The sequence below is a fragment of the Cydia amplana genome, chromosome 9 (assembly GCF_948474715.1).
Source record: "Cydia amplana chromosome 9, ilCydAmpl1.1, whole genome shotgun sequence".
NCBI lineage: Eukaryota > Metazoa > Arthropoda > Insecta > Lepidoptera > Tortricidae > Cydia > Cydia amplana.
The window spans coordinates 9,690,269-9,715,512 of NC_086077.1; the positions used below are offsets into that span (position 1 = coordinate 9,690,269).

Genomic DNA, 25,244 nt, shown 5'->3' on the forward strand with positions numbered 1-25,244 from the left:
TGGGGACCGAAGTCCAATGAGAGATAGTCAGAAGGAGTATATATAGTAAGTGACATTTGAAACTCCGTAAGTGCGATGTAGGTTTCTACCTCACTAACGCCATCTGTTAGAATCACGTGACAAGTCGTCGACAGTGACTGACAGCTGGAGGAGACGCCACAAGATATTAAAGCTGGTAGAGTTGGAAAAGTTGGACAGCCGTTAGTCGGTAGTTAACCATACAAAACGACGAAGGCTAACAACTTCTGCAAAGTATTCATTGGTTTTTTAACAAAATACTAAGTTTCCTTATACGCCTGACCTACTCACCTACAGGGAAGTGAGTGATATATCACAACCGCACCGCACTCTCTAGGTACTTTGCTTAATGTACATTCGTGCATGTTGTGGGTAAGCGTACAATAAATGAAGCTTAGTCTTGCTCTGAAACTGGTGTTTGATTGTCGCTTCCCAAGTACATTAACATGGCGCAGTCGGTAGGATCTTCACGCTAAAGAGTTCCGTAAATTTTTAAGATTAAGATATTCAACATTTAAGAACTCCATACGTTAAAGTAGGTACTGGCTAGTGATGGTCATAAAAAATAACAAGATATTATTGCAAACCTTACCTGAACTCGTAAATACGCGTCTTGAGTCGGCAGCAAAGGGTCAGCATCATATCTTGTGAATTGCAGTGTGTAGTGGGTAATAATGCCACCTCTGGCATCTACTGCAGGCGGCCGCCACGCTGCCCGTAACGATGTCGGTCCACTTGATTTACAGCTCAGCCCTTCAGGACCGCCCGTCGGAGCTACGTATTTAAACAAAAAATAAATGATTTTTAAATTTTTAACAAGCATTAAAATCGTAAAATTATTAGCCATACAAATACAGTTTTGTATTTCTTACAGATTTTCACTGCTCTAAACGCGGTTGGCACTTAAGAAGCTTCCGCCCGAACGGACTCGACTTCTCAGAGCAAAGGTCTTCAATTCTCAGAGCGATACCGATTGCCATTTAAAGGATTCTGGTTTTATAACTCAAGTTATACAGAACGGAGACATTAACTTTTATTTGCTTAAAATAAGCAAGCTATATATTGTTTAATAGATACCCTCTCGTCTGGGCTACGTATCAGATACAAATACGATTTTATTTTGTACCACAGCGATCGTTGGTATATTAAATATACCATCGTTGAAGATATTAAATTTTAATATCTTCAACGATATGAAATGGTTATTCTAACTAACAATTGTATATATTTGGACTCAAAACTTTTAATTCTCGTGGTCCAGATAGCGTTACTGTATTGTATTTGCCAACAAAAGTCGCAATATTTAGTCATTTATAAATAAATGTTAAATTAGTATTTTCATACAATTTAGTTTACAAGAAGCACTTTAACAATGGAAAACGTAAGACAAAGGGACTGTCTTTGACTAATAATTCAGACTTTACATTACATTGTTTTAAGTAACATCTGTATAGATCGGTAAAGAAAATTGAAATTGTTTGTCATAATTTACAAAGTATCTTACATACTTTCCCAGTCTCGTTTAATATTGTCTTCTGTAATATTTTCACTTTGATGTTCTTCATGATTGCGCAAACAATATTTGTCCACTTAGGACTTAGTTAACTTTATTGCCAAAAAGTTAGCGATTCGCCTACGAGAGCAGTGCTATCTCTACAACTTTACAACTCTTGAACCGTATTTTCGGTGACTTTGAATATCGACTACCTATTCAAAGCCACCTTTCAGCTTCAAAAATGCTAACAAAGTCAGCTTTCCAAGTGCCATCAATTTATCCTGAACCGTTTGACCTATATAGGGGCCACGGTCCAATTAAACCATTTTGCATTTTGATGTGAAAATTTACGATGGCCGCTTCCTGTCGATAGCGCAATGCGGATTTATTCACGAGTGCAATGACAAAAGTTGAAAACAAAACTTGAAAAGCGAAGCGGTTATGCCTCGCCGCTGTTAAAATAGTGTAATTTGGATTTTACTAATTGACTGCGCTATTTAACAAGAGATTTTTCGTTCTTATATGAGCCTGACCAACGTAATATCACCTAACATACATCGTATACGAAGACTCTTTGTGTACACGTTACTAAAAATTATAATTAGTACTAGGTATTATCAAAATAAACCTGTACCCGACAGCGTAGTGAAAACACTAGCTACCTACCTAAGTCGGTAGATACTCATAAATATCAAGTAAAGTCAGTAACGATGTATAGATAATTTAGAATATGAAGAAATTAATAAGGACTAATGTTGAAGGTAGCATCAATTAGCGTTATACTTACGCGATTCTAACGTATGTCGATAGTGCGGTGGCGATACGGGCCCAGTCCCTGCCGCATTATAGGCCCTCACTGTGACCCCATAACGAGTAGCGGCCTTCAGTCCTCGCAGAGTCGTACTAGTTGCGTCCGCACTCGCGCCGCTTTCGGAACCGGGGCTGTCATTCAACGTTCCTTTTCCTTCTTCAGAAACCCACCAGCGGATCGTGTAGCCCAGTAGCGTGCCATGCCATGATTCTCTAGGTGGCGGCTGATACCAAAAAAACTATATATAAAGCAGCGTAGCCCCTGAGACACTTTCGTTTATAAATAAGGAAATGCCTAAGTGAACAAAAAGATATGACATAAGACAGAGGTAATAAAATGACACAAACTACAAAAACCTTTTTGTTATGCGTTTGCGCGACTTTGTATAAAAAAATGGAGGTCAGTTAGTATCAGTCTTCAGTTGCTTTCGGCCACTGAGAGTTCTATTAACAGCTTAGAAACGTGAGTCACTAAAAGCTCTAGTAATACCTGTAAATACGGGTACCCGATTGTGAAGATTACCTGCCAAGTGATGTGTAGTTCCCTCGCTCTGAGTGCCCGCACGGTGATCTCTCGCGGTGCGCCGCCGGGAGCTACAACAATCAACAAAACACCGCGTCATGTTAATGCCTACGCTTTCAGGTCGTTATATATTACTTACATACATACCTACAAGGGTATTTTAACTAAGAGAATTCTGGGAATGTTAAGTTACCGTAAAATGGGGTGAGTAGGCGCAAAACTGACATTCAAACCTCGATAACATTTTATTTTTACATATGCAAACTGAATGGTGTACCTATATAATAAGTGTTCCGGACGTTTGTATTTTAGTTTTTATCTTATTTTGGGTAGTTCCATTTCATAACTTTGACGATAAAGAGGAAAACCCACCTCACCCCGTAGTGCCTCGTATTTGGGGTGAGAGGGCTTTTCATACAAAGGTGATTTTGGAAGAATGTAGGATCGATTTTTTTTTATTATGCGTATTACTATAGCTCCATTTTAAATTGGAATACATTATTTTTGTAGCAGTAGCCTTAAAATCCCTTCTCACCCCCCTCTCAAACCTTCTCTCCCCATTCATAACCCACCTCTCCCCGCGAAACCTACTCACCCCATTTTACGGTATATTTGGACAGGTTACAGGGTAATTATGCGCATTATGTTTACGCACGTGTATTAATTGTTATTATATCATTTATACACGAGTTCTAAGGTATAACTAGCTACACATAGGTTACGTTAGGCTAAATGTAAACTTGTTTGTTACATCTCAGATATTAGATATTATATTACCCAGAGATAGTACTTATGCATTGCTTGCCTAAAAGCACCTAACGTACAGATGTAGTGAATACTCCTTTCTTATCATATTTTCACGGAAACGTACAAACGTGTCATCAGTCGTTCGTGTCATATCTTCCCTCCATTATTTCAGTCTATCACAGTACCAAAGGTACTGAGGCTGACTGATGTAGCATGACAAATACGAACGTTTCCGAGAAATTACGATGGAAAAGGATTATTCACTACATCTGTACTTAGTATTTTCGTTACTTTTAACGGCAAATCAACCAATGCAAAATACACTTTTCACCTGAAGAAATCCGGACAGAAAATGTGCCTATCAACCAACTTTGTGTTAACTTTGTACGGACTACACCTTGTTGGTACATATTTGCATTTGTATGTATATAAATGTATAAAATAACAATCATAAAATATCTATGTTTTGAAAACATTTATTATTTTATATAGAGATCCACTACATACATCAAAGTCGGCTCGATATTTTAGTCAATTTTCAGGCAATAAAGCGCCTGTTCATGAATTTATAAGCTGTGACGGATTCGCCGTTCATTCAAAAAGAGCTTTTCACAAATTTGGTCATAATTATGACCACATAATTCATTAATTATACTTAGAAATTTGCAGTGATTAAAGAAAATGGACATTTAACGAAATGCCGTGTCAAAATAATGCTTTAACACTTACAGTTTACGAGCCCGTAATACAACGTGTACCACATAAAATGGCTTAACGATTATAGTTGGTATTAACACCGGACGACCCCGTATAGTCCATTATTTTATTATAGACGTCATGACCTCGTTAAGGGGTGTGGATCATGTGTAACATAGCTATATCTTGTAACTTATGTTTTAAGATTTAATTAGTTGTTTCTTTCCCTGTGACGTCTACGCAAATCAAGAAGTGTCCGGGAAATTGTTACGGTTATGATTTTATTTTGATACGAACTTGAAGATCGCACACGATCGGATGATTGTCAAAGTCATATCAAAACCAGTTCAAACCATAACAAGTTGCTAAATCTTAATCGGGATATGGCTCATCTTTAATCTTTACTCGTTTGACAAAGGGATAATAATTAAAACGAGGTACATATATTACTAACCTTCCTCTCTCGTAGTGAAGTGCAGCGGGGAGGTGTACGCGGAGGCGCCGACGTCGTTGAAGGCGGCGAGTCGGAGCGCGTATCGGGTGTCCGGTGAGAGCCCTGACACGGACGCGCCGGCACGCCCCGGCCCTTCCGACCTGCCGCACGTTATCTCACGTAGGTACATTCAATGAGAAACCATCATTCACGCCAAAGTGTCTGACACATGGACATTTCTGTTCGACTGGTTCTCTCCAATATATTTTATTTTTATTTTAACACAAGTAAATGCAATTCAGTTTTAAAAAAAATATTTCACTTGCTTTGAAAGATCTTCAAGTTTGTGGCATTTTTGTTGCCTTACGAGATTGTATAAAAAAGATTGCTAGTATTGGACAAAAAAATTTGCTAATTTTATTAAACAAACTGTGATTAGGTACAATGCAAAAATTAATACCTTTTGAAAATAATAATTAATAACGAATGTGACGAATTATATAAATTATAATTACAGATAGAACTAAATTAACACCCAAGTAAAACCAACACGCTGACAACAGGAAACTTACGAGACGTGGAGTAAGTCTGAATTTGCCAAAGTCAGGTTAAGTACTTCGGCCGAGTCCCAGTTTTCAAGTAACCCGGTCAGTGGCGTATCCAATGACACAGTCAAGTCTCGGTTTAGCGCCCTGTACTGCAGCGAGTAGTGTGACACAAGGGCTCCGCGGGCTATCCTCCAGGTGACTCGCGCTCTTCGGGACCACACTTCTGATATCCGAACCTCTTCGGGTATGTTTGGACGTTCTGCAATGAAAACACAACTCTGAATATTTTACTTTAAATTGAAGCTTGCTTGAGGATACATAATCATAAACTTTAAATCTTGAAATGAGTCACCAGAGCAAACGAGAATATGATTACACACCAAATTATACCTTCCTCTCTTATTCGATAAAATAGTCTGGCATTTTATCAATCTGTAAATGTTATAGGTACTTACATCAATCAATAAACTACCTACCAATTCTACCTTTTTTTTTATACCACATCGGTGGCAAACAAGCATACGGGCCGCCTGATGATAAGCAGTCACCGTAGCCTATGGACGCCTGCAACTCCAGAGGTATGACATGCGCGTTGCCGACCTTTTAAAAACCTGTACACTCCTTTTTTGAAGAACCCCATACTGTAGACTCTCTGGACAACCTCGGAAGGGAGCTTACTCCACAGCCGGAGCGTCCGCGGGAGGAAATTCCTCTTAAACCGCACAGTACGCGACCATTTAGGTTCTAGGGCAGTGGTTCCTAACCTTTTCAGTTCGGTTACCCCTATGACTAACTAAGGAACCTGATTTTACCCCTCCTCCCAATGGTAATAAAAAATAAAACGTGTACGTTTGTTGTATTGTTATATTAGGTTAGCTTATTACAGTTATTACCCCCGTAAAATACCAGTTTTACCCCCAAGGGGGTAATTACCCCCAGGTTAGGAACCACTGTTCTAGGGTGTGTGGATGAAAACTTTTCTTCTTTCTTTTCTTTTCTTTTTAATCAAAGAATTATAGTTATTTTAGTAAACTTACCTTTAACATACAATCTATACACCAACTCATCATTTCCGTAGAGGTTTCGAGCAAGACAGCGATATTCTCCTGCGTGCTCGGGGCCGGCGTGCGTTATTGTTATCTCTGATACCTTCGCTCCATTACCAGTGTCTCTGGTTTCGATGCCACCGGCGCCGCTGCGAGTTGACATGACATTATAAAAGGTTACCATAACATTATCTGTTTAGTGAAATATGAGCGCATTCCTTTGAACATTGAATAAGAAAAGGTAGTCTTATATTTTGTATTATATATTGAAAGGGAAACAATCAAGATGCGTCAATCAGTCGGTTTAGGAAAAATAAAAACATTTTGCAAAGAAAAACACTTTTGACTTTTGTTAAAGATTGATGTCATTAATTGTACCTACAATTAAAAAATAATGGATATTCGCTAGGTGCACGACTGGTGCTGCCCTCATTTTGGCGGACTTTCTACGTTAAATCTTATGGAGTAAAATTATTTCAAGCGGCTGCCGCTAGTACTAATGGCGGACATTCCATAAGATTACCTGTGTTTGTGACGATCAGCGCCACTTCCCCCTCCACCGACTTCGCACCTTGCCAATAGAGCTTCTGAAAACTTACTGTAATGCCAAAGGCCTGGAGTCATGCGTCCAATGCACGTGTATCTCGGGTTCTCCGCTAACAACACACATCAGTCTTGCTGTTGAACCTCTGACCACCCACCGAGTTGCTCCGCCGCTGCCGCCTCTGTTAAGTTTTGGCGGTTCTAAAAAAATATTGCAATTTAAATGCTGTGGCTTTTAACAATGATTGAAGATATTAATTATATTTGCGGTATACTTAGTAAGTTTTCTAAAATAAGGATAATTCTGAATTTGAGATAGTAAATTGTTACAAAAATATTTAAGAGTCCATTTTAAATGACAATCTTGGATTCAAAGAGAGCGTCTCGTCTTAGAATGAATTTTACGTATAGGTAGATTTTTAAAATTGATGCTACGGATTTACCGTATCAACCGTCCTTGCCGAAATTATATTATTGAGCGTTTCATTTTGCATATCATAGAATATTAGGTACCTACCTTACGCTTATGGGTATAGGCTGCAGCTGCAAAAGCTTAACCGATAGACAGTGATAATATAATCATCCCTCGTTCTCTGTAGGAGCCTCTATCGCACGGTATTGTACAAGCCAAAGCCAAAGTCTTGTACAAGTCAACTGACCTCTGACGTCCAAGTAGAAAGTGTGGTGTATAGAGGCGTGCTGCGCGCGCGCCACGCACCGGTACCAGCCCTCGTGCTCTGGAGTGGCAGCCTTGAGCCACACGGTCCCGTCGGACAGGATCGATCCTCCGTCGGCGTCGTTAGTCTCCGACTGACCGAACAGTACGTGACGCCAGTTTTCACCATCTGCGACGAAATGTTATATTGGTTACTCAATATTTTTATCTACATCATACTGTAATTTATTGTTTATTTACAAAACAAGATATGTACAGTGGTATTACTAAAAGAAATTAAAAACTAGCTTAAATCTAAAATAGGCCCTTGGGGCATTATACCAAGGATGCTGGCGACATTTCCTCGCTGTATCGCAATGCTAATACGTTGTGCGAGGTAGCCGCCAGCTCTTCAGTCACCAGTAGGGTTTGCACGACGGATCCGAAATGTATGGGAAGTTCCGCGGATCCGGATCCAGATCCGGATAATTTCATACATTTCGGATCCGGATTGCAAACCCTAGTCACCAGTTACGTCAACCAGACGCTTCGCGATTTTGGCGAACAACTTATGCGCGCTGGGACCCCATGGACCTAGAGTTTCAACTCTAAATGGTACAAAATGGTACTCTCTACCGAGGCTCTTATATTTGTCATACTTAATTTATGATTCAAGTTGTGTGTCTTACCCAAAGAGTATTCCCACGAGACTCTGGGCGCTGGTTGTCCTTTTGCAGAACAAGGCAATAAGAGAGAAGCTCCAGCTGACACTGAGGTGTTCTGTGCTCGCCACACCCACGTTGGTGACTCTATGCAATAAAACTGTATATTATGTTACGCTACTGACTTCGAAATTATTTTCTTTGATTATTCTATAATGCACTAGGATGTTAAAACTACTAATCAAGACTACCTTTGACATTGAGTGATGCAGTATGGCTAACAGCACCAAACTCATTAGAAGCTTTACACGTGTAATCTCCACTATGGGCCGATGTGAGTTCCTGTATAATTAATATCGAAAAAAAATCCATGTTCTTCTGTTCCACCTAAAAATTTAATGGAAATTAGTCAGATTCTCTGAGTAGATTACGTACTTACTAACTTTAGCTTTCCTATAATTAGAATACCTACCTTTAATATTGAAGGAACGGGTAAGTTGTCTTTGTGCCATGTAAATTGAATAGGTTTGTCTCCAGAAATTAAACTACATGTTGCTTGCGTACTACCACCAACTTCTAGCTCTTCAGGGAATTGAAAAGGCGCTATTTTAGGCGGTTCTGTAAATTAAGAAATGCTTATGTCTTATGTATTATTTTTCATGCAAACTGAAATACAGTACTTGGTACTCAAAAATTCCAGGACTTACTATGAACCTCAACCCTTACAGTTCTCCTGGCAAGTTCCCCGCTTTCAGCGCGCACTTCGCAAGTGTAGCTTCCTGCCGTGCTACTTCGAACAGATGACAGTTTTAGCATTCCTTTCTCATCGTTTGATTCCAGAGCAACATCCACTATGGAACCATGTTCACGTCGCCAAACCACTTCTCTAAAAATTAATTTATCATTAAAATACATTATGTTTTGGCTATTACTCTATGTTATTTAAGATCTACTACTCACTTTATTGGATAACCAGAATACGGACAATGTAAAACCACATCCGTATCAGCTTTAACATGTATGGACGATAAATATCTAATATTTGGAGGCCCTGAAAAGATATCGATTGCATTAGGACATTAGGTACTATCATAGAGAAAAAAATACATAGGTTGCTCACTCCATACATCAGTTTTAGTACCAAAAAGACTATTAGCATCTAGCATCGAGTAGCGGAACGATCAGTACTGCTACTTGACAATAGATGTAGCAGTACTGATAGTTCCGCTACTCGATGCTAGATGTAGACACTGAAATTAATAGTCTAACTGATGTATGGAGTGAGCACTCTTGTCTTATTATTTTTCTCTATGGTACTATTTAGGTTATTGTAGGTACCTATTTAAATGGATATGTTAATTCGTACCAAATACATTCAGTCTTGCGTGATGAGCTTGTGAACCACGGGAGTTGGTTGCGTTACACCCATATCTGCCACCTTCATCGGCAGTTCGTATGGTCACACTCAGAGTTGATACAATTGTCCCTTCTTCACCGCCAGACACACCCTCGGCTCTTGTATTTACACTATATCTAAAACACAAAAAGTAAATAGCATAGAAAAAAAGATACATGACAATCTTTTGTGAAAAGTATCAAATGATATATTATATTAATTATATAATATATGATATTATATGATATGTATATTATACAAGTGGGTAAATGTGAAGTATTTAAATAAATCGTGAAAGTTTAAATAAAATATTATAAGCGTAAACTCTTACTTGTCTGGCGCCGAGGGAAGGGGTCTATCATCTAATGTCCATAGTATTCGAGGTGGAGGAATGCCAGTCGCCGCGCATCTCAGTGCTACACTTTGACCAATTCTAGTAACCGCTTCGCTGAACGTAGACACCAACCTTGGCGGTCTATCTAAAACGCCACCAATGAATTTTTATTAATATATACAAGAAATATAAGTTATATAGGCGGATTATTAAAAAATATGAAAGGTTACCAGCAATGATTATTTCAGCTCCTGCCACGGCAGAATCGGAATGATCGTGAGCAGTACATTGGTACAATCCTGCGTGATGAGAGTGAACTGGGCCGAGGGTTAGCCGAGATTGAGGGGCATGGAGAGGTCTCGCTTCATGTTGCCAACTTAGAGTAACCCCACCACCCCGTCCACCAGTTACAGAGCAGTTCAAGTGTCCGCTGCCGCCTGTCCCTAACATCTGTAATATTATGAAACAGTTGGGTCGAGAATTTTCAAATTGTGATGTATTCAGAGCAGATTAACTAACAGTACCTAAGTATTAACTGGCACTTTCAATATTGACATTTTGAAGTTACCTACAAGTTTTTAAGATAGAACGTACATGTGGTCCGCCTTACATCGTTACTTAAAACTTTTTAAACCAACAGAAACAACTGGGAAGCATTTGAAATAAAAAGGACGGGGACTAAATATGATTATTTATGTTATCAAACAGTAAATAAATACACGTATCCATCGGGAAGCGTATAATATTTAAGATCAATTTTATACAGATGTCTTACCAAAGGGTTAGGAGATATAGTCACAGTCAGAGGGTCATACACGACAAGCCGGATTAGAATCCTGGGAGCCGAATCCGTCCCAGGGAAACAGGCGTACCGCGAGGCGTGATGCGCGCGCGCGTTCGGCAGCACCAGCGAGCCGCCCCGCACCATCACCTCCCCTGCCACCGCCGACCACGAGCCCCCCGCGTCCTGCCGCTGCCAACTGACGATTTAATTTTGCTGTACTACGGGCAACCTGATATATTGCTGTACTACGGGCAACCTGATATATTGCTGTACTACGGGCAACCTGATATATGCAGAGAATTAAAAGGTTTTGTACAATGCCTACGACAACGAAGACCATCACAATGACCACATTAAAATGGAAGAGTAGATATTATTGTAAGCGCAGACAATTTCACTGTTGTGTTTACTTAAATCGCCTTTGTATGGCATGGTTCGTCACATATTTGTTGTTGTGATTGAGCGAATATTAGACAACCTTCCCGAACTGACATTGTGTTGTAACACTTGTAACCGCCAATTAAGTACCAGTGTCTGAGGGGAGCGCAATTAGCATCAAATCGAGCGTAAATAATATTCATGCTATGTGTACATAGTATGCTAATCACGGTATATTCGATATCGGTTCTATTATGCTAGTTAGTATGCGAGATTTGACATAATTGTCTTGGTTAGGTGGTTCAAATTTCACTTCAAAGAACAACTTACAGCGTCCACGAGTCGTATATCGGAGGTAGTATCACCTACCTATTTAGGAGGTTTTACCTCTACATGTAAGGACAATAAAGCCCTTGCTACACGGTCGTCGACAAGCCTACTAACCGTCTGACCTTGGTCTGACCTTGGTCAGTTCTGGACAAATTTTGTTGGAAACAACTGTCTACACCATAGTTTCCCAAAGTGGGCGATACCGCCCCCCAGTGGGCGCTGAAGAGTTTCAGGGGGGCGGTGGGGGCCGCGGGAGCGATTCGGGGGCGTTCATGCTACCCAGGGGGGCGCTCACGCGAGTGAAAAAAAACTAAAATATTAGATAATACGAATAGATTTATACCTAAGTAGGTATACGGTTTATTTGTGTTTCCTACTTAAAGCAGCATTTTGAGGAACTAATTCTCAGCAAGCTGGAAATCGTTTTAATAGAGTTTGCTCAATTCCAGGAGGTATGCATATATTTTGTGAGCCTCGGAAGTTCAATTTTTCCTTGGATTTCCAAACCACTCGATGTAGAAGGAAACATCAATTACAATGTCACTACCTGCCAGGAAGATTTTGTGGATCAGATACTGGAGAAAAAGAATTTCGGATTTTAACACAATTAAAAAAACTGGCAGCCAATTTTACAAAATATAACTAAAAATTCATATTTAAGGTACTTTTCGGATCCTCAGATATCAACTTTTATCATGTTTAGACGAAATTTTCCGTCAGACGTACCGTTTTTGAGCTACAACCAAAAAACTGAAAATGAGCTATAAAGTTTTGCACACCTCCTGGGATTGAGCAAACACGGATAACAGGTATTTAGGACCAAATGAAAGTTTTAAAATGGATTCCAGCTTGCTGGGAATTCATTCCTCGAAATGCTTTTTTGGTAAGAAACACAAATAAACCGTACGCTTAGGTATACATCTATTCGTATTATCTAAAATTCTAATTTAATTGGCCTCAATATCAATCTTAACAAATTGAAAAAGTTTATAAATTAGGTCTTCGTTGTAAGTCAAACCGTAATAAGTATCGGTAGACACACACACACACATAATAATTAAGTATATAATTAATAGTATAATACTAAATAAATTGTAAATTAGATATGGAAGAGCGGTGCCTCCCAGCACAGGTTATTTTCTGAATAACTTACAGGGAGACACCAGCCATTGTTAAAAATATGTAATGGTTTTTAATGAAATAAAGAAATAAATAAAGACGTTCATGGTTATTCCGTGAGTTAAAAATACGTTAATTCCGCTATTATTCCGTGATGGTGGGCGCTGAAATTTTTTTTGACACCAAAGTGGGCGGTGGCCCAAAAAAGTTTGAGAACCTATGGTCTACACGGTCCGGGACGGACCAAGGCCACGCGGTCTGGGGGCTTGTCGGCGACCGTGTAGCAAGGGCTTAAGAATGGCTACGGGGTAAGTGTAGTTTAGCCTTCATACCTGAGCATGTTAACACATTGATTATTGTTTATTGCGACTTCATACATTTGCCACAAAACACAAGTAGTAAATGTATGAACTCGCACTCGCAATAAACGCTAATCAATGAGAAGGCCAGCCACACCTTACTATGCAGCCACACTTACCCGTACTTACAGATACTTTTCACACCGCTTTAATTTGAATTACAACTCGGCTAAAGAAAGATATACTTAGTATAGGTACGTACAAAATAAATAAAAAACATGATTTTGTTGGATTATTGTGATGACTATTATTAATTTTAACAAGCCAAAGAGAAAATAAAAAGCTACATTCTTAATTGGCAACGTTCGAGACTCAATAACGGATTCCGTACCAAGGCTTACTGCGCAACCAATAAAGGTTTTATTCAGAGAACACATATTTTATAGTTTTCATAATTAATGGAAAATACGAGCCGGTCTAGCGTGAGTCAACCTTTAAGGTACACTAAATGTTAAACGTAGTTCTAGTTTCCTATTTTAATGTATTTAAAATTAGTAAATATCTTACGCGGGCACTTCTCAACTTAGTAGGATTTTGCCGAATGAACTGTTTTATATAACATTCGCATAAAAAATCTAGACAAAGCTATTACCTAATGGTGTGCCCACTCATGTGCCTTATAATGCAAGGCAAGATAGCGGTCTCGCCGGCTCGCGTCTCTATAGAGTTCAGTTCGATGTGCTCCAACCAACTGCTATCTGTTAACACAAGGAACAAAATAATTGTTTTGTTCAATTCAAATTCAAAATATACTTTTCACCTTAGCAGCTCGAACAAGGGTACTTTGCTACTTAAAAACAGTGAGCAAAATCGCATTTTGCTCACTTAATTGTTGGCAAACTTTATTGTTGGCATATCTTAAGAAAACATGAGTGAATAGGTAAGTAATGAAGAAGGAATACATTTTTCGGGTTCTCTAATATGTTCTCACTGCTGAGGTGAAAAGTTTTGTAAACTACACGAGATCAAAGTTATTTACATCTCGTGCGCTTTTGAGTCCCTTACTACGCTCAAGATTCTAAATTAGAATCTAGTATAGAATCTTTCGCTTGTACGGGACTCAAAATAAGCACTCAAAGAAATATCAAACTTTGATCTCTTGTTGTACAAATAACTATTATTCATGTAGGCCAGTAGCAACAAGCACAATTGAACTTTTGTTAAAAGTGCTAAGGATGTGAGTGTAAAAAGTGCTAGGGTCACTGTTGGCGAGTTTGTATTTAACTTAAAGAAAATAATTACACACCATCCGTGGTCAATTTGAGCGAAGGGCTCGAAGAGTCCAGGGCGACGCAAGAATATTCAGCTTGTAAATCTGCTTGCGTTAAATCGAGACCAAGTAAGATCCCAGCCCCGGATATCCAACGGGAGTCTGCAACAAAGAGACATAATTATCTACATTTTGCACAAATGTTTGAAGCATCCGTCAACTGCAGGCGGCAATAGTGTCAGTGTCAAGTTTAAGTTCTGGATTTAAGCTACCGTAGACCTTCCAATGCAAACGGTCCCAATATAATTTCATCTTTAATTAAATACGATGAAGTTTTATAGAGAACCTTACCAGGCCCAAGGTACCCAGGGGTCAGAGGCAAGCCATCCTGGAGCCAGGAGATCTCGATGAGGCCAAGCTGAGGAGAGACTTCGCAGCGCAGCACCACGGAGCCGCCGACCTTGGCTGGGGTCAGCTGACGAGCGGTGTGGGCCAGCACGTTGTCTTCCACTAAACACAACAAAGAGCTCGTTCCCACTATGTCGGATGTCGTGGCGATTTTTAATCGTACGTTCCACTGGCAGAACATTTTATATGAAGCTGTTCACACTCGTCCGACAACGATTTTGTGTCGGATACGACATAAAATGTCGTGCGTTTTGCCAGCCCTCCCAGCCCGGAAAAAAATCGTGTCGTGTCTCGCTCGCGTACGAGTGAATATAGCGCTGTTCACATTTTGTCGGATGTCGGAACGATTTCGCCCGCGCCGCCCGCGCGGCACCCCCTCACACACCCGCGCGTCGCTGCCGCGTCGTTGCGATCGCTCGCATTGCGCAAACATATTTTGGCGCGGAAGGAGAGTATATTGTTTTTATGCTGCAAAATTGTAATAATGGCTGTACTTAATATAAATTCTGAAGATTTGATCGCACTTGTTCAGGAAAGAGGTATTATTTGGGACAAGACTATAGAAGAATATAAAATCGCAAATAATACAAAACCACAAACATTTCGTCGACGTCATCTTGTACTAAGCCTCGCTACCCACTCGAAAAATACACGCCAGCTGCGATCGTGCACGACAGACGACTAGTGGGAACAGTACCGCCGACACCCGATTGAAATCCGGATCCGACATCCGACATAGTGAGAACAGCGGCAACGACACACGATTAAAAATCGCCACGACATCCGACATAGTGGGAACGAGCTCAAAGGCTAATTCTTTAATGGAACATTCCATAGCATTTCAGTAGATAGGTACTAATACTAGTTTTCTGGAGATATTTTACTCAGCATTAATACGTCATGTCCTTGCTTATTTTTCGGTATAAAAAACAAGGGTCACATTCAACAGAAAGGGAGTGTGCCAATATAATAAATAATATATTGACGACATTTTTCGAAGAGCCTCGGTGTCCATTTTCATGCACAAAGCTTAAGGTTATAAGGATGTCTTACGACAGTTTAAATTCGATTAATAACTCAGGTGTTATTTGTACGAATACATTATCATGCTCTTTTTAAGAAGTAGGTACGCAATTACTTGAAGTGCAGATCGGTAAAATGCAAAGTTATTTTTATGTTTTCCGTTAAAGATTTTATGTGAATAGCATCCTATTATTCAGTTACGGCATCGCCTTTGTAGAAGCAGTAGGTACCGAGTCGCATTCATTTTAGTAATTGGTAACTGGAGACTTCTTTTATTGCTCGCTAAGAGAAATAAGAGACGAAAAACAAAAGAATAATCGTATGCAGGCTTTATTTACGGCGTAAACAGGTATTTCAATATTATTGGCCTTCCTCGAGGCTCATATAATTCGATATGAATATTCTTTTTTTAGGTGGTTTTCATTTCTAACGATATTTCTGTCTGAGACACACAGGCTGAGGTATTGCATGTTTTGCTTTTAATTTTTAGTATAAATAGAGAAACTACATTTAGTAACAAGACCTATACATATGAGTATACAAGACTTATGTACGTCTTCAATTAATTTTGTAGACTAATACTTAAATCCTTCCTTTCAGTGCTCGTTATGCAAGTAATCCTAAGTTCGCGCGCAATTCGAGATTTATTAACTCGCAGTGTATCTTGTACATGCACTTATAAATATATTGGTTTTAGCAAGATACCTATATAATGTACCTAATATAAAGAATGTCAAGATATAATTGTTTAAAATTTAAAGTCCAAAGCACAAAGTGTTTTTATTTGTGAGTATATGTCAAACTGATTACAGTGGCGGTAAATAAATATTTGTAGCACTATACCCTGCCTTTAAATGCCGCTGTATCTCCCTGCTTACCTACGGGCTACAGCGTAGCATTTCTTAACCATTAACTTCTGTGTTAGTACTCGTAGCGTATAACGGAGACCTTTTAAAATGTGGGTCAGCTATGACTATGACACTGTTAGCTGTCATTTCTTTAACCAGAACACTGTTGATAACAGACGGATAATATCAATAAAAAAATTATAACAAGAAATTACTGTTTATAAATAAGACCCGGCAACCCAGCAACAAGCAAGTTGAGGGTTTACTTCGAAGATAATTAATAATTATAATTTAAATATCGACAGAGTTACAATGTTGTTCAAGTGTATTTAATGTATACGTAACATACAAAAATATTCAAATAATTTGTTTAAAAAATTCAAAAATTGTTTGTTTTTGTTTTTGTTCAAATAATTTGTTTCGTTGTTGTTAGTAAAGTATATTTTAGTGTACTTGCCATTTATTTAAAATTTTGGTTCTAATGACGTAGTGACATAGGTACTAAGTAAAAATATTGACACCCTGGGGAGTATTAGATAGGTAATACCGAATAATCCTACTACACCTGGGCTTTTTTAGACTATGTTAATGGTGCTTTAATTTATTTATGATTTTAGGAATAGCCTATTAAAAAAAATCCTTTTAGAAACCTGTTATCAGATAGTATTTTAATATGTAGGTACTCGTTGTTAGCATTTTTACTTACACCCTTTTATTATTTTTTGTAGATATTAAAAATCTGACAAAGCTTTACTGAGAATAGAGGACCGTTTGAATATCAATTTTCATTTTAAAATGCGTCGACGGTATTTTCAGACATGCTTTCAAAGTAGTTTTAACAGCGGCGGACGACCAGCAAAAAGCGAAGTATTCGTATGAAAATGTTTTCTGAAAGTTACCAACACGTATTGCTAATTACTGCTTGTTGGTTAGTGCGTGATTCAGTTGTAATTCAAAATACATATTATTAAGAAATGAATGTAAACGTCACACTTTGTCCCTTGAAATTTGGTGCAAAGTTAGTTTAAGCGGACTATACGATGAATCTATGATACTAAATTGCGGTTAAATATTATAAATTATTATTCGTTTCTAAATGTAAAAAATACAGACTTGAGTTTAAACGGTTTCCGACTTTTCACAATTACTCCGTTTACAAAAGGAAAACGGAAAAGTTTCTTATTATTCACCCTCACCCTTCTTTTGTGTTTTTTTTTAAATTCAGAATATTCTCATCAGCTTTATAGATTAACGCGAATTATTACTGCGTACTTTGTAATTATAATTTAATTTTGTAATTATAATTTCAGATAGTTTTCATTGTTTGGTGCGACAATTGCAAAAAATTAAGAGATAGCGTAATGTACAATTCAATATTTCATATTGATTTTAATGTTACAACTAACTTTTTATACTTAAAAATGAATAAGTACCGTAAAATGGGGTGAGTAGGGGCAAAACTGACATTCAAACCTCGATAACATTTTATTTTTACATATGCAAACTGAATGGTGCATATAATAAGTGTTCCGGACGTTTGTATTTTAGTTTTTATTTTATTTTGGGTAGTTCGATTTCATAACTTTGACGATAAACAGGAAATCCCACCTCACCCCGTAGTCCCTCGTAACTGGGGTGAGATGGGTTTTCATACAAAGGTGATTTTGGAAGATTGTTGGATCGATTTTTTTATTATGAGTATTACTATAGCTCCATTTTAAATTGGAATACATTATTTTTGTAGCAGTAGCCTTAAAATCGCATCTCACCCCCCTTTCATCCCTTCTCTCCCCATTCATAACCCAACTATCCCCGCGAACCCTACTCACCCCATTTTATGGTAGTTTATTTGTGAAAACAACAACGTGTGTTTTGTTACCAAATCTCATCATTAAAATCCGAATAACCTGACCCAAATACCCATCCTAGTTTTACAGGACCGTCATTAGACGGAGAATACAACGGCGAGGGCTCGAGTGTCGTCTCGCAGTCGATATCTAGTCGTTAACGAGCATCCTCAAGACTGAGTTGCAACACTAAAGTACCATCTTACCCGTTGTATTAAATAACCTACATTTTAGGGCCACCCCACATTTAGCGTCTTTCGAGCGTCGGCGTCTGGTCAGCGCTATGGAAAATGACGTCGCTGCGCAGTTGCGTCGACGTTGCGTCGACGTTGCATCGAGCAGCGGCCATAGAGTTGTAGACGCCGACACTCGAAAGGCGCTAAATGTGGGGTGGCCCTAAACCAACCACTTTTGCAAAAAAAAGGGACTAGGACAAGTGATCGTTAACTTTAATAGAATTTATAACGCTATTTCGCTTTATTTTATTACCTATGATTGTGGGATTTCAATTACGATAAATAATTCATGGTGGGCCTTGGTCGTCAGATACCAAAACATTAATAAAATATATTTCCCGAAAACTTGTTGGGGTGTCTGGCGACCTACGAGCAGGGTCATATTTTGCCCAAAGGCCGAGTTTAACAATACAGCGGGGAAATGCGGCCAGTGTCCTGGGGTCTATGCCCCAAGTGACATTAGGTTTCGTCTAAAATTGATGTAATACCTTTGTAAATATTGTAAATATATATTAAATACAGTAGTATCATAAAAAAAAACATTTCTAAATAAGCTAACATTTTATTTTTACATCTATTTGTAACAACTATTACCTTTTCTTTTTTAACAAAAACTGTTTTAGAAGTCAATAACTAGTGTGTGTGTAGTGTGTGTAGTGTAGTGTGTGTGTAGTGTAGTGTCAATAAAGTACTCAATAACTAGTGCCTAAAAACTAGAGACAAACAATGTAATCCAATTTACACACGAAACAATTTAAGTAGGTAGATAATAATTGTGCCATCGTGAATTTCTTGCGAAGAACGTCACCTCATTCCCCTTTTATTCGTAGCCCGTATACGTACTAAACGTGTTCAAGGTCATTATTTTCGTCTCTTACCAAACAACACCTCTGTTGAACCAACTTAAGCTCAGGCTCGAGGTCCATAATAACTATGCTTACTGAAAGATCACACTTCAAGTGGCAGGCGTGGAGCGTTCGCGTTCCACTTAGTAAGCATTTGTAAGGATTGCATTAGCAAGCCAAAACTTCCCCAACCACCTTTGCGTCACGAATTCGGCTACAATATCTACATGTTCCTCAATCGGCTCTTACTTGCGCTCGACTTACCGATTTTATTTACCATATTTTAATATTTTCTGCTACAAGAGAGACTACAAAGGAATCGAAAAGCAACAAATGGGAACACATTGGGAGCTTATTCTCATTCAAATGACTTCTGAAGAAAGTGTCTGGCACTTTGTGGTTTTGTAATTTACCGTGTTCCCTTAAACAAGTGTGATCAATTGAGTTGTAAAATTTGTTCATAATTGAACGAAGCGTTAGCAAAGGTCTCCGTTTTAACTCGGGTAGTTCAACAAACAATTCTCGTGAAATTCTGTGAGCAGGTTTAGTCATTTTTCTGTCATTTGGTTTGGAAAATGTTATTTAAAAATGGTAGAAATTGGCATTTAGCGTCTTCTATTGTGAGTACGCTGTGATAATAACTCAAAGAAGTACCTAAGTATTTTATTGTTTTCACATGTTTTAAGCATTCACCGCACAATCATCTTTCTTGCATTTTTTTATTATACCTGGAGGTATAACTCAACCGACTCGTCGTTGAGTCCTGCGGGACCGTTCGATTACAATGAGTTACAATGACACAAGGATGACACTATGTCATAGTTGAACTGTGGCTTCACTAGGGATGCTCGGATATTCTATAAGCGAATACGACGACTTGGGATAACTACTCATCGGCGACCGCAAGCCGTATCGTGCAGTATAAAAGTATAGACGTTCATTGCGATCCATGCACATGTAAAGAAATCAAGCATAAATAAATACCTATATTAAAAAGCGCGGTAATGAGTAGCGAGCACGAGTAGTCTTATGATGCTGCATGTATAAAAAAAACTCAATGACTAGTGCAAAATGCACTATGTATAATTGAGGTTAATGCCATCTAGCGTTAGCGTTAATTACTTGAAACCCCTTAGCACATCACTGTTAGTACTTGAGTTATATTAATACCAGTTAGAGCGAAACTCACTAGATGGCATTTAAATCAATAAAGAAAAACTCAATGACATTATATGTAACAGTTTTTCATGTAATGTCATTGAATTTTCTTTATTGATTTATAAGCTATTTAAATGCGTGGCCATCTAAATCTTACGGTCACGTGATCGTCTTACGCTGTCTCGAGTTTAACATTTTTTCCCCACCACAAAAAGTGCACAGCGCCGCTAAAGAAGTTTTCACTTCAAAAAGTGAGGTGGGTAAAAGTTGTGCTAGCTACTTCCAGTAATAATATAATGTTTTAAAAGCTTTAAGTAGTAAATATTATATGTGAGCAGGTTGTTATAACAAGATGAGCCAGGCAGATTTAGGCCTGGCTAATGGCGGAGTAATGACGAAAGACGAAACGTATAAAAATTCTCGAAACTTTTTTACATTAGATAAAGAGATAAAATGCTTGTACAAAAAGTTGAGTACAATTTGGAAATAGGCCTCGCCTACGTCAAACTCCGAAGTGATTAGGAGGTGAAAACTTAGATTCGAGCGTAAAGTCTCGTCTTCGCTTACTTTTTAGGGTTCCGTAGCCAAATGGCAAAAAACGGAACCCTTATAGATTCGTCATGTCTGTCTGTCTGTCCGTCTGTCTGTCCGTCCGTATGTCACAGCCACTTTTCTCCGAAACTATAAGAACTATACTGTTGAAACTTGGTAAGTAGATGTATTCTGTGAACCGCATTAAGATTTTTACACAAAAATAGAAAAAAAACAATAAATTTTTGGGGTTCCCCATACTTAGAACTGAAACTCAAAATTTTTTTTTCATCAAACCCATACGTGTGGGGTATCTATGGATAGGTCTTCAAAAATGATATTGAGGTTTCTAATATCATTTTTTTCTAAACTGAATAGTTTGCGCGAGAGACACTTCCAAAGTGGTAAAATGTGTGTCCCCCCCCCCCCCCTGTAACTTCTAAAATAAGAGAATGATAAAACTAAAAAAAATATATGATGTACATTACCATGTAAACTTCCACCGAAAATTGGTTTGAACGAGATCTAATAAGTAGTTTTTTTTTATACGTCATAAATCGCCTAAATACGGAACCCTTCATGGGCGAGTCCGACTCGCACTTGGCCGCTTTTTTATTACTCCACCTAATGATGTAAATGCGAAAGGTATGTTATCATTTTACACTTGACAAATAATAAATTTTATATGGCAGCCTTTTCGAACTTTAAACGTCTCAACTTGTTTTGATATTTATTTTGCCTTCCTTGTTTGGATTTTTCAGAGGGAGCGTCAATCCAGTAAATTAAAGTTACGACGGAAGATAAGGCCATCGCGCGGGTTTATTTCCTTTACTCGGAAAATAAATACTTCTTTTATTTTTTAACAAGCAGAAAATTTTAAAAGTGGAAAAAATTACTATCTTGGGTGAGACTTGAACTCACGGCCTCTGGATATCTTTAAAATACCTTTAAAATTAATTAATCTCAGACGAATATAGTAGGCAGAATGTTTCGTCATGTAACGTTATTGCTTCCTCAACATTTGCAAATGGAAGCCACAGAATAAACGAGACTTAAAAAAATACAATAGGTATCTGTCCCAGGAGGGCATCTTCATTTTAACAATAAAGCCATTTTCAATAAAGAACGCTGGCTCCGTTGTAACGAAGTTCTTTGCGAGATGAAGGAATAATGTCGCTCAATCTTTAATTAAAACTTTTTGCTGTTGTATAAAAAGTAATTCGACTGAATATAAAATCGCATAAATTATAAATATCTACTTAATGAAACTGTCGTTGCGTTAGTAGATAGTTCTTACAGTTACGAGTATCCTCGTATAACAAGAAACGAAAGTACTTACTTACCTAAACTTAATATTTATTATTTGTGTGTTATTATTATTTTATTATTTAAACATACTTACTTATTATATTTTCTTTTTACGGCCATTAAATATGAGTATAACTATAAAACAAAATGAATATAATTAGTGTGTCTATATTCAGTTATTGTTTCAATTTAAAGGTTTTAGGCACTGTATGGAGCGATTTTCGCACATAACCGCGGAACCATTAAATCATGTCTACCTTGGGTAAACCCCGTATACCCGTAATTCTTGGAATCAATAATTGAGACCTGAAATAGATCAAACTAGAACGGTTCGTAAATAACAAGTAAGTACTGCTACACAAGCACTGCTATGGTCCAAAATAAATACAGATAATATATATTAAAATAACTTAATCAAACATCACATATATTTATCTCTTCATCATGTTTTCATCAATCACTCAAATAAACAAGTTACCAAGTTTTATTCATTATGTTTCCATTAAGTTATTATTAACTTCCAAGTCTTGCTTTATTAATAAAATAAATATTGGATGGGTATTAAATAACGTAAAAATTTGTAAAATTACTTGTTAGAAATCTCTTTCAAATCGTCGTAACTTAGGAAAAAGTTTCGTTATTATGTTAATGTAATGTATCTACTCTTTAAAATATTCATTTCGTGGCCTTATTTTTTCCGCGATTCGCGAGCGGGCGAACAAAGACAAGTTACCTTATTGCGAACTGGCTCTAATGTCATTTGATCCCTTAATTAAAAGTTTTCCGCGTAAAAACTCGCGCAGCCGTGGGCTGTTTTCATTTTATTCCATATTTCCTCGCTGTGTAACGGAAAGTTAATTGGTCCAACTCGACTCGAAGTTGTAATTTGTTTTGCCCTCTTCTCGTCCGTCTGTTTATTACGCAAGTCTGTTGTTTACAGTTTCCATAATTTTCCATTACCTACGTATAATCTCCGACGTCGAACTGACGTTTTGTAATATCTCAAAATAAAGGAATGTGGGTGGAATTTGCATATTGTTCCTTTATTTGCAAATCTTTGTTTCTATGTAATTAGCGTTTTTGACTTTGTTATTCGTTAATAAAGTAATTAAATAAATATTTTTTGAATAAGGTACTCGTACAGTCAGGAGTTGAAGAGATATATCATGAACCAATGCAAGGCTTATTTCGCTTTTTTGTTCATGGCTTCATGGTGCCGCCAATATTGCGTTTAGTCTTATAGGATAGATACAAATTATTTCATTGAAATACATTATGTACCTATGTTAGGTATTGTAATGTTTAGGTATCTTTCAAGCTTCCAGTTTGGAAATAAAAATTAGTGTCCGACCGAAGTTTCGGTTTCGGTTTCGGTTTCGGCCAATTTCGGCCAAAAAAGTGATTTCGGCCGAAGTTTCGGTTTCGGCCAGAATCCGGCCGAAGCCTTCGGCCGGGCCGAAATAACTTCGCGGCTCTCGCATCGGGAGCGCTCGACTTAATTCGGGCACGCTCGGCCGGGTAGGTATAGGTAATGCATCGGCGGCCGGCCCAGCTGGGACCAGCGACAGTAGTATGCATGCAGTTTGTGACGTTTGTTTGTGAACCACGTGGCGCGCGACAAAATAATATGGTGAGTGTTGTTTATTTATTACCTAAATTATTATTTACTTTTTAGAATCTGTTACTGCATTTTATGCTGTGATTCATGAACAATACGTTTGATATTAGGATTGTGAATTTAGTTTAGACGTGATAAGAATAGGTTGTTTGTTTTTGAATAATATAATACCTATGCCGCGAATTAGTGAAGTCTTGATAACTGCAGTAAAAGAATACCTTATTAACCCTATTACTAGGGTAACAGCACCAGTGGCCAGCCAGGTACCAGTAGTCAGCCTTTTGAGTCGTTTATTGGTCATAAATATCTTGTACTAGCTGTTGCCCGCGACTTCGTACGCGTGGATATGTATATTGGTGGTTATATATTCTACATTAGCTTAGAACATTATGCAGCAAAAGATAGCAGTAGGGGCTGTTAATCATTTGTTAATTATTATTAATACACAACCTGGCTACGAAGTTTCAAGCCCTTAACTGAATAAAATTGTTCTCGATATAATCCCTCTCAACCCCCAGCATATTTTCAAGTCCACTATTTAGTAAAACCTACTACCTAACTACCTATTTACGAAGTTTGAAGTTCCTAGCTTTAAATAAAATTTGAACTCTCTACCAACTTTCAACCCCTTTTTAAGCCTTTTAAGGGATGAATTAAAAAAAATCTGAAATTACTCTTCATGTATTCTAATAATATGCCTTTATACAACGATTCAAGTCCCGCTCTCAAATAAATGTTTGACCTCCATACAAATTTTCAACCCCTTTTTTACCAACTTGAGGGATGAATTTTCAAAAATGCCGAAATTACTTTTCTTGTATTCTAATAATATGCCTTTATACAACGATTCAAGTTCCGCTCTCAAATAAATGTTTGACCTCCATACAAATTTTCAACCCCTTTTTTACCAACTTGAGGGATGAATTTTCAAAAATGCCGAAATTACTTTTCTTGTATTCTAATAATATGCCTTGTTCCGTCGAGGAACAGATTAGTATTAATTAATTTCTATGCATATTTAGATAGGTATTTTTTCTTACATACAAAGCAACACAATTAGGATAGAATATATTTTCATGTATGTTAGCGAGATGTTTTTGAGTTGGCAACTACATTTATCTCAAAGCCCTTACTTCCGGCGCGACCTATGACCGCGCCACCTAGCGAAAAAAAAAAAACTTCTCCTGCCGTTGAATCGAAATGGCTGCGATCGCTCCGCGCTCCGGTTAAAATAATTCATATCTCGAGTTCTGTCGCTGCAATTTAAGTGAAAATCAACCAGAAAGTACTCAGTGACCCAGTGCCCCTCATGGATATATGCAGCTGTCGATAAAAG

The 25,244-nt window shown here is 37.9% G+C and overlaps 1 protein-coding gene across 2 annotated transcripts in view; it reads right to left on the bottom strand.

The window, feature by feature from the left end:
- Nucleotides 1–25,244, bottom strand: part of LOC134651122 (cell adhesion molecule Dscam2-like) — a 76,112-nt gene that overhangs the window by 13,927 nt on the left and 36,941 nt on the right. For both annotated transcript variants that reach the window (XM_063506132.1, XM_063506129.1), the window contains exons 4-23: nucleotides 14,438–14,596; nucleotides 14,123–14,248; nucleotides 13,469–13,574; nucleotides 10,682–10,886; nucleotides 10,137–10,356; nucleotides 9,904–10,051; nucleotides 9,543–9,709; nucleotides 9,137–9,227; nucleotides 8,884–9,062; nucleotides 8,649–8,794; nucleotides 8,428–8,563; nucleotides 8,204–8,323; nucleotides 7,519–7,704; nucleotides 6,916–7,060; nucleotides 6,308–6,465; nucleotides 5,295–5,529; nucleotides 4,744–4,883; nucleotides 2,847–2,917; nucleotides 2,301–2,547; nucleotides 611–792 (exon numbers count right to left, since the gene is read on the bottom strand). In XM_063506132.1, coding sequence (XP_063362202.1) covers nucleotides 611–792; nucleotides 2,301–2,547; nucleotides 2,847–2,917; nucleotides 4,744–4,883; nucleotides 5,295–5,529; nucleotides 6,308–6,465; nucleotides 6,916–7,060; nucleotides 7,519–7,704; nucleotides 8,204–8,323; nucleotides 8,428–8,563; nucleotides 8,649–8,794; nucleotides 8,884–9,062; nucleotides 9,137–9,227; nucleotides 9,543–9,709; nucleotides 9,904–10,051; nucleotides 10,137–10,356; nucleotides 10,682–10,886; nucleotides 13,469–13,574; nucleotides 14,123–14,248; nucleotides 14,438–14,596 — 3,167 coding nt within the window. The remainder of the gene's footprint in view (nucleotides 1–610; nucleotides 793–2,300; nucleotides 2,548–2,846; nucleotides 2,918–4,743; nucleotides 4,884–5,294; nucleotides 5,530–6,307; nucleotides 6,466–6,915; nucleotides 7,061–7,518; nucleotides 7,705–8,203; nucleotides 8,324–8,427; nucleotides 8,564–8,648; nucleotides 8,795–8,883; nucleotides 9,063–9,136; nucleotides 9,228–9,542; nucleotides 9,710–9,903; nucleotides 10,052–10,136; nucleotides 10,357–10,681; nucleotides 10,887–13,468; nucleotides 13,575–14,122; nucleotides 14,249–14,437; nucleotides 14,597–25,244) is intronic.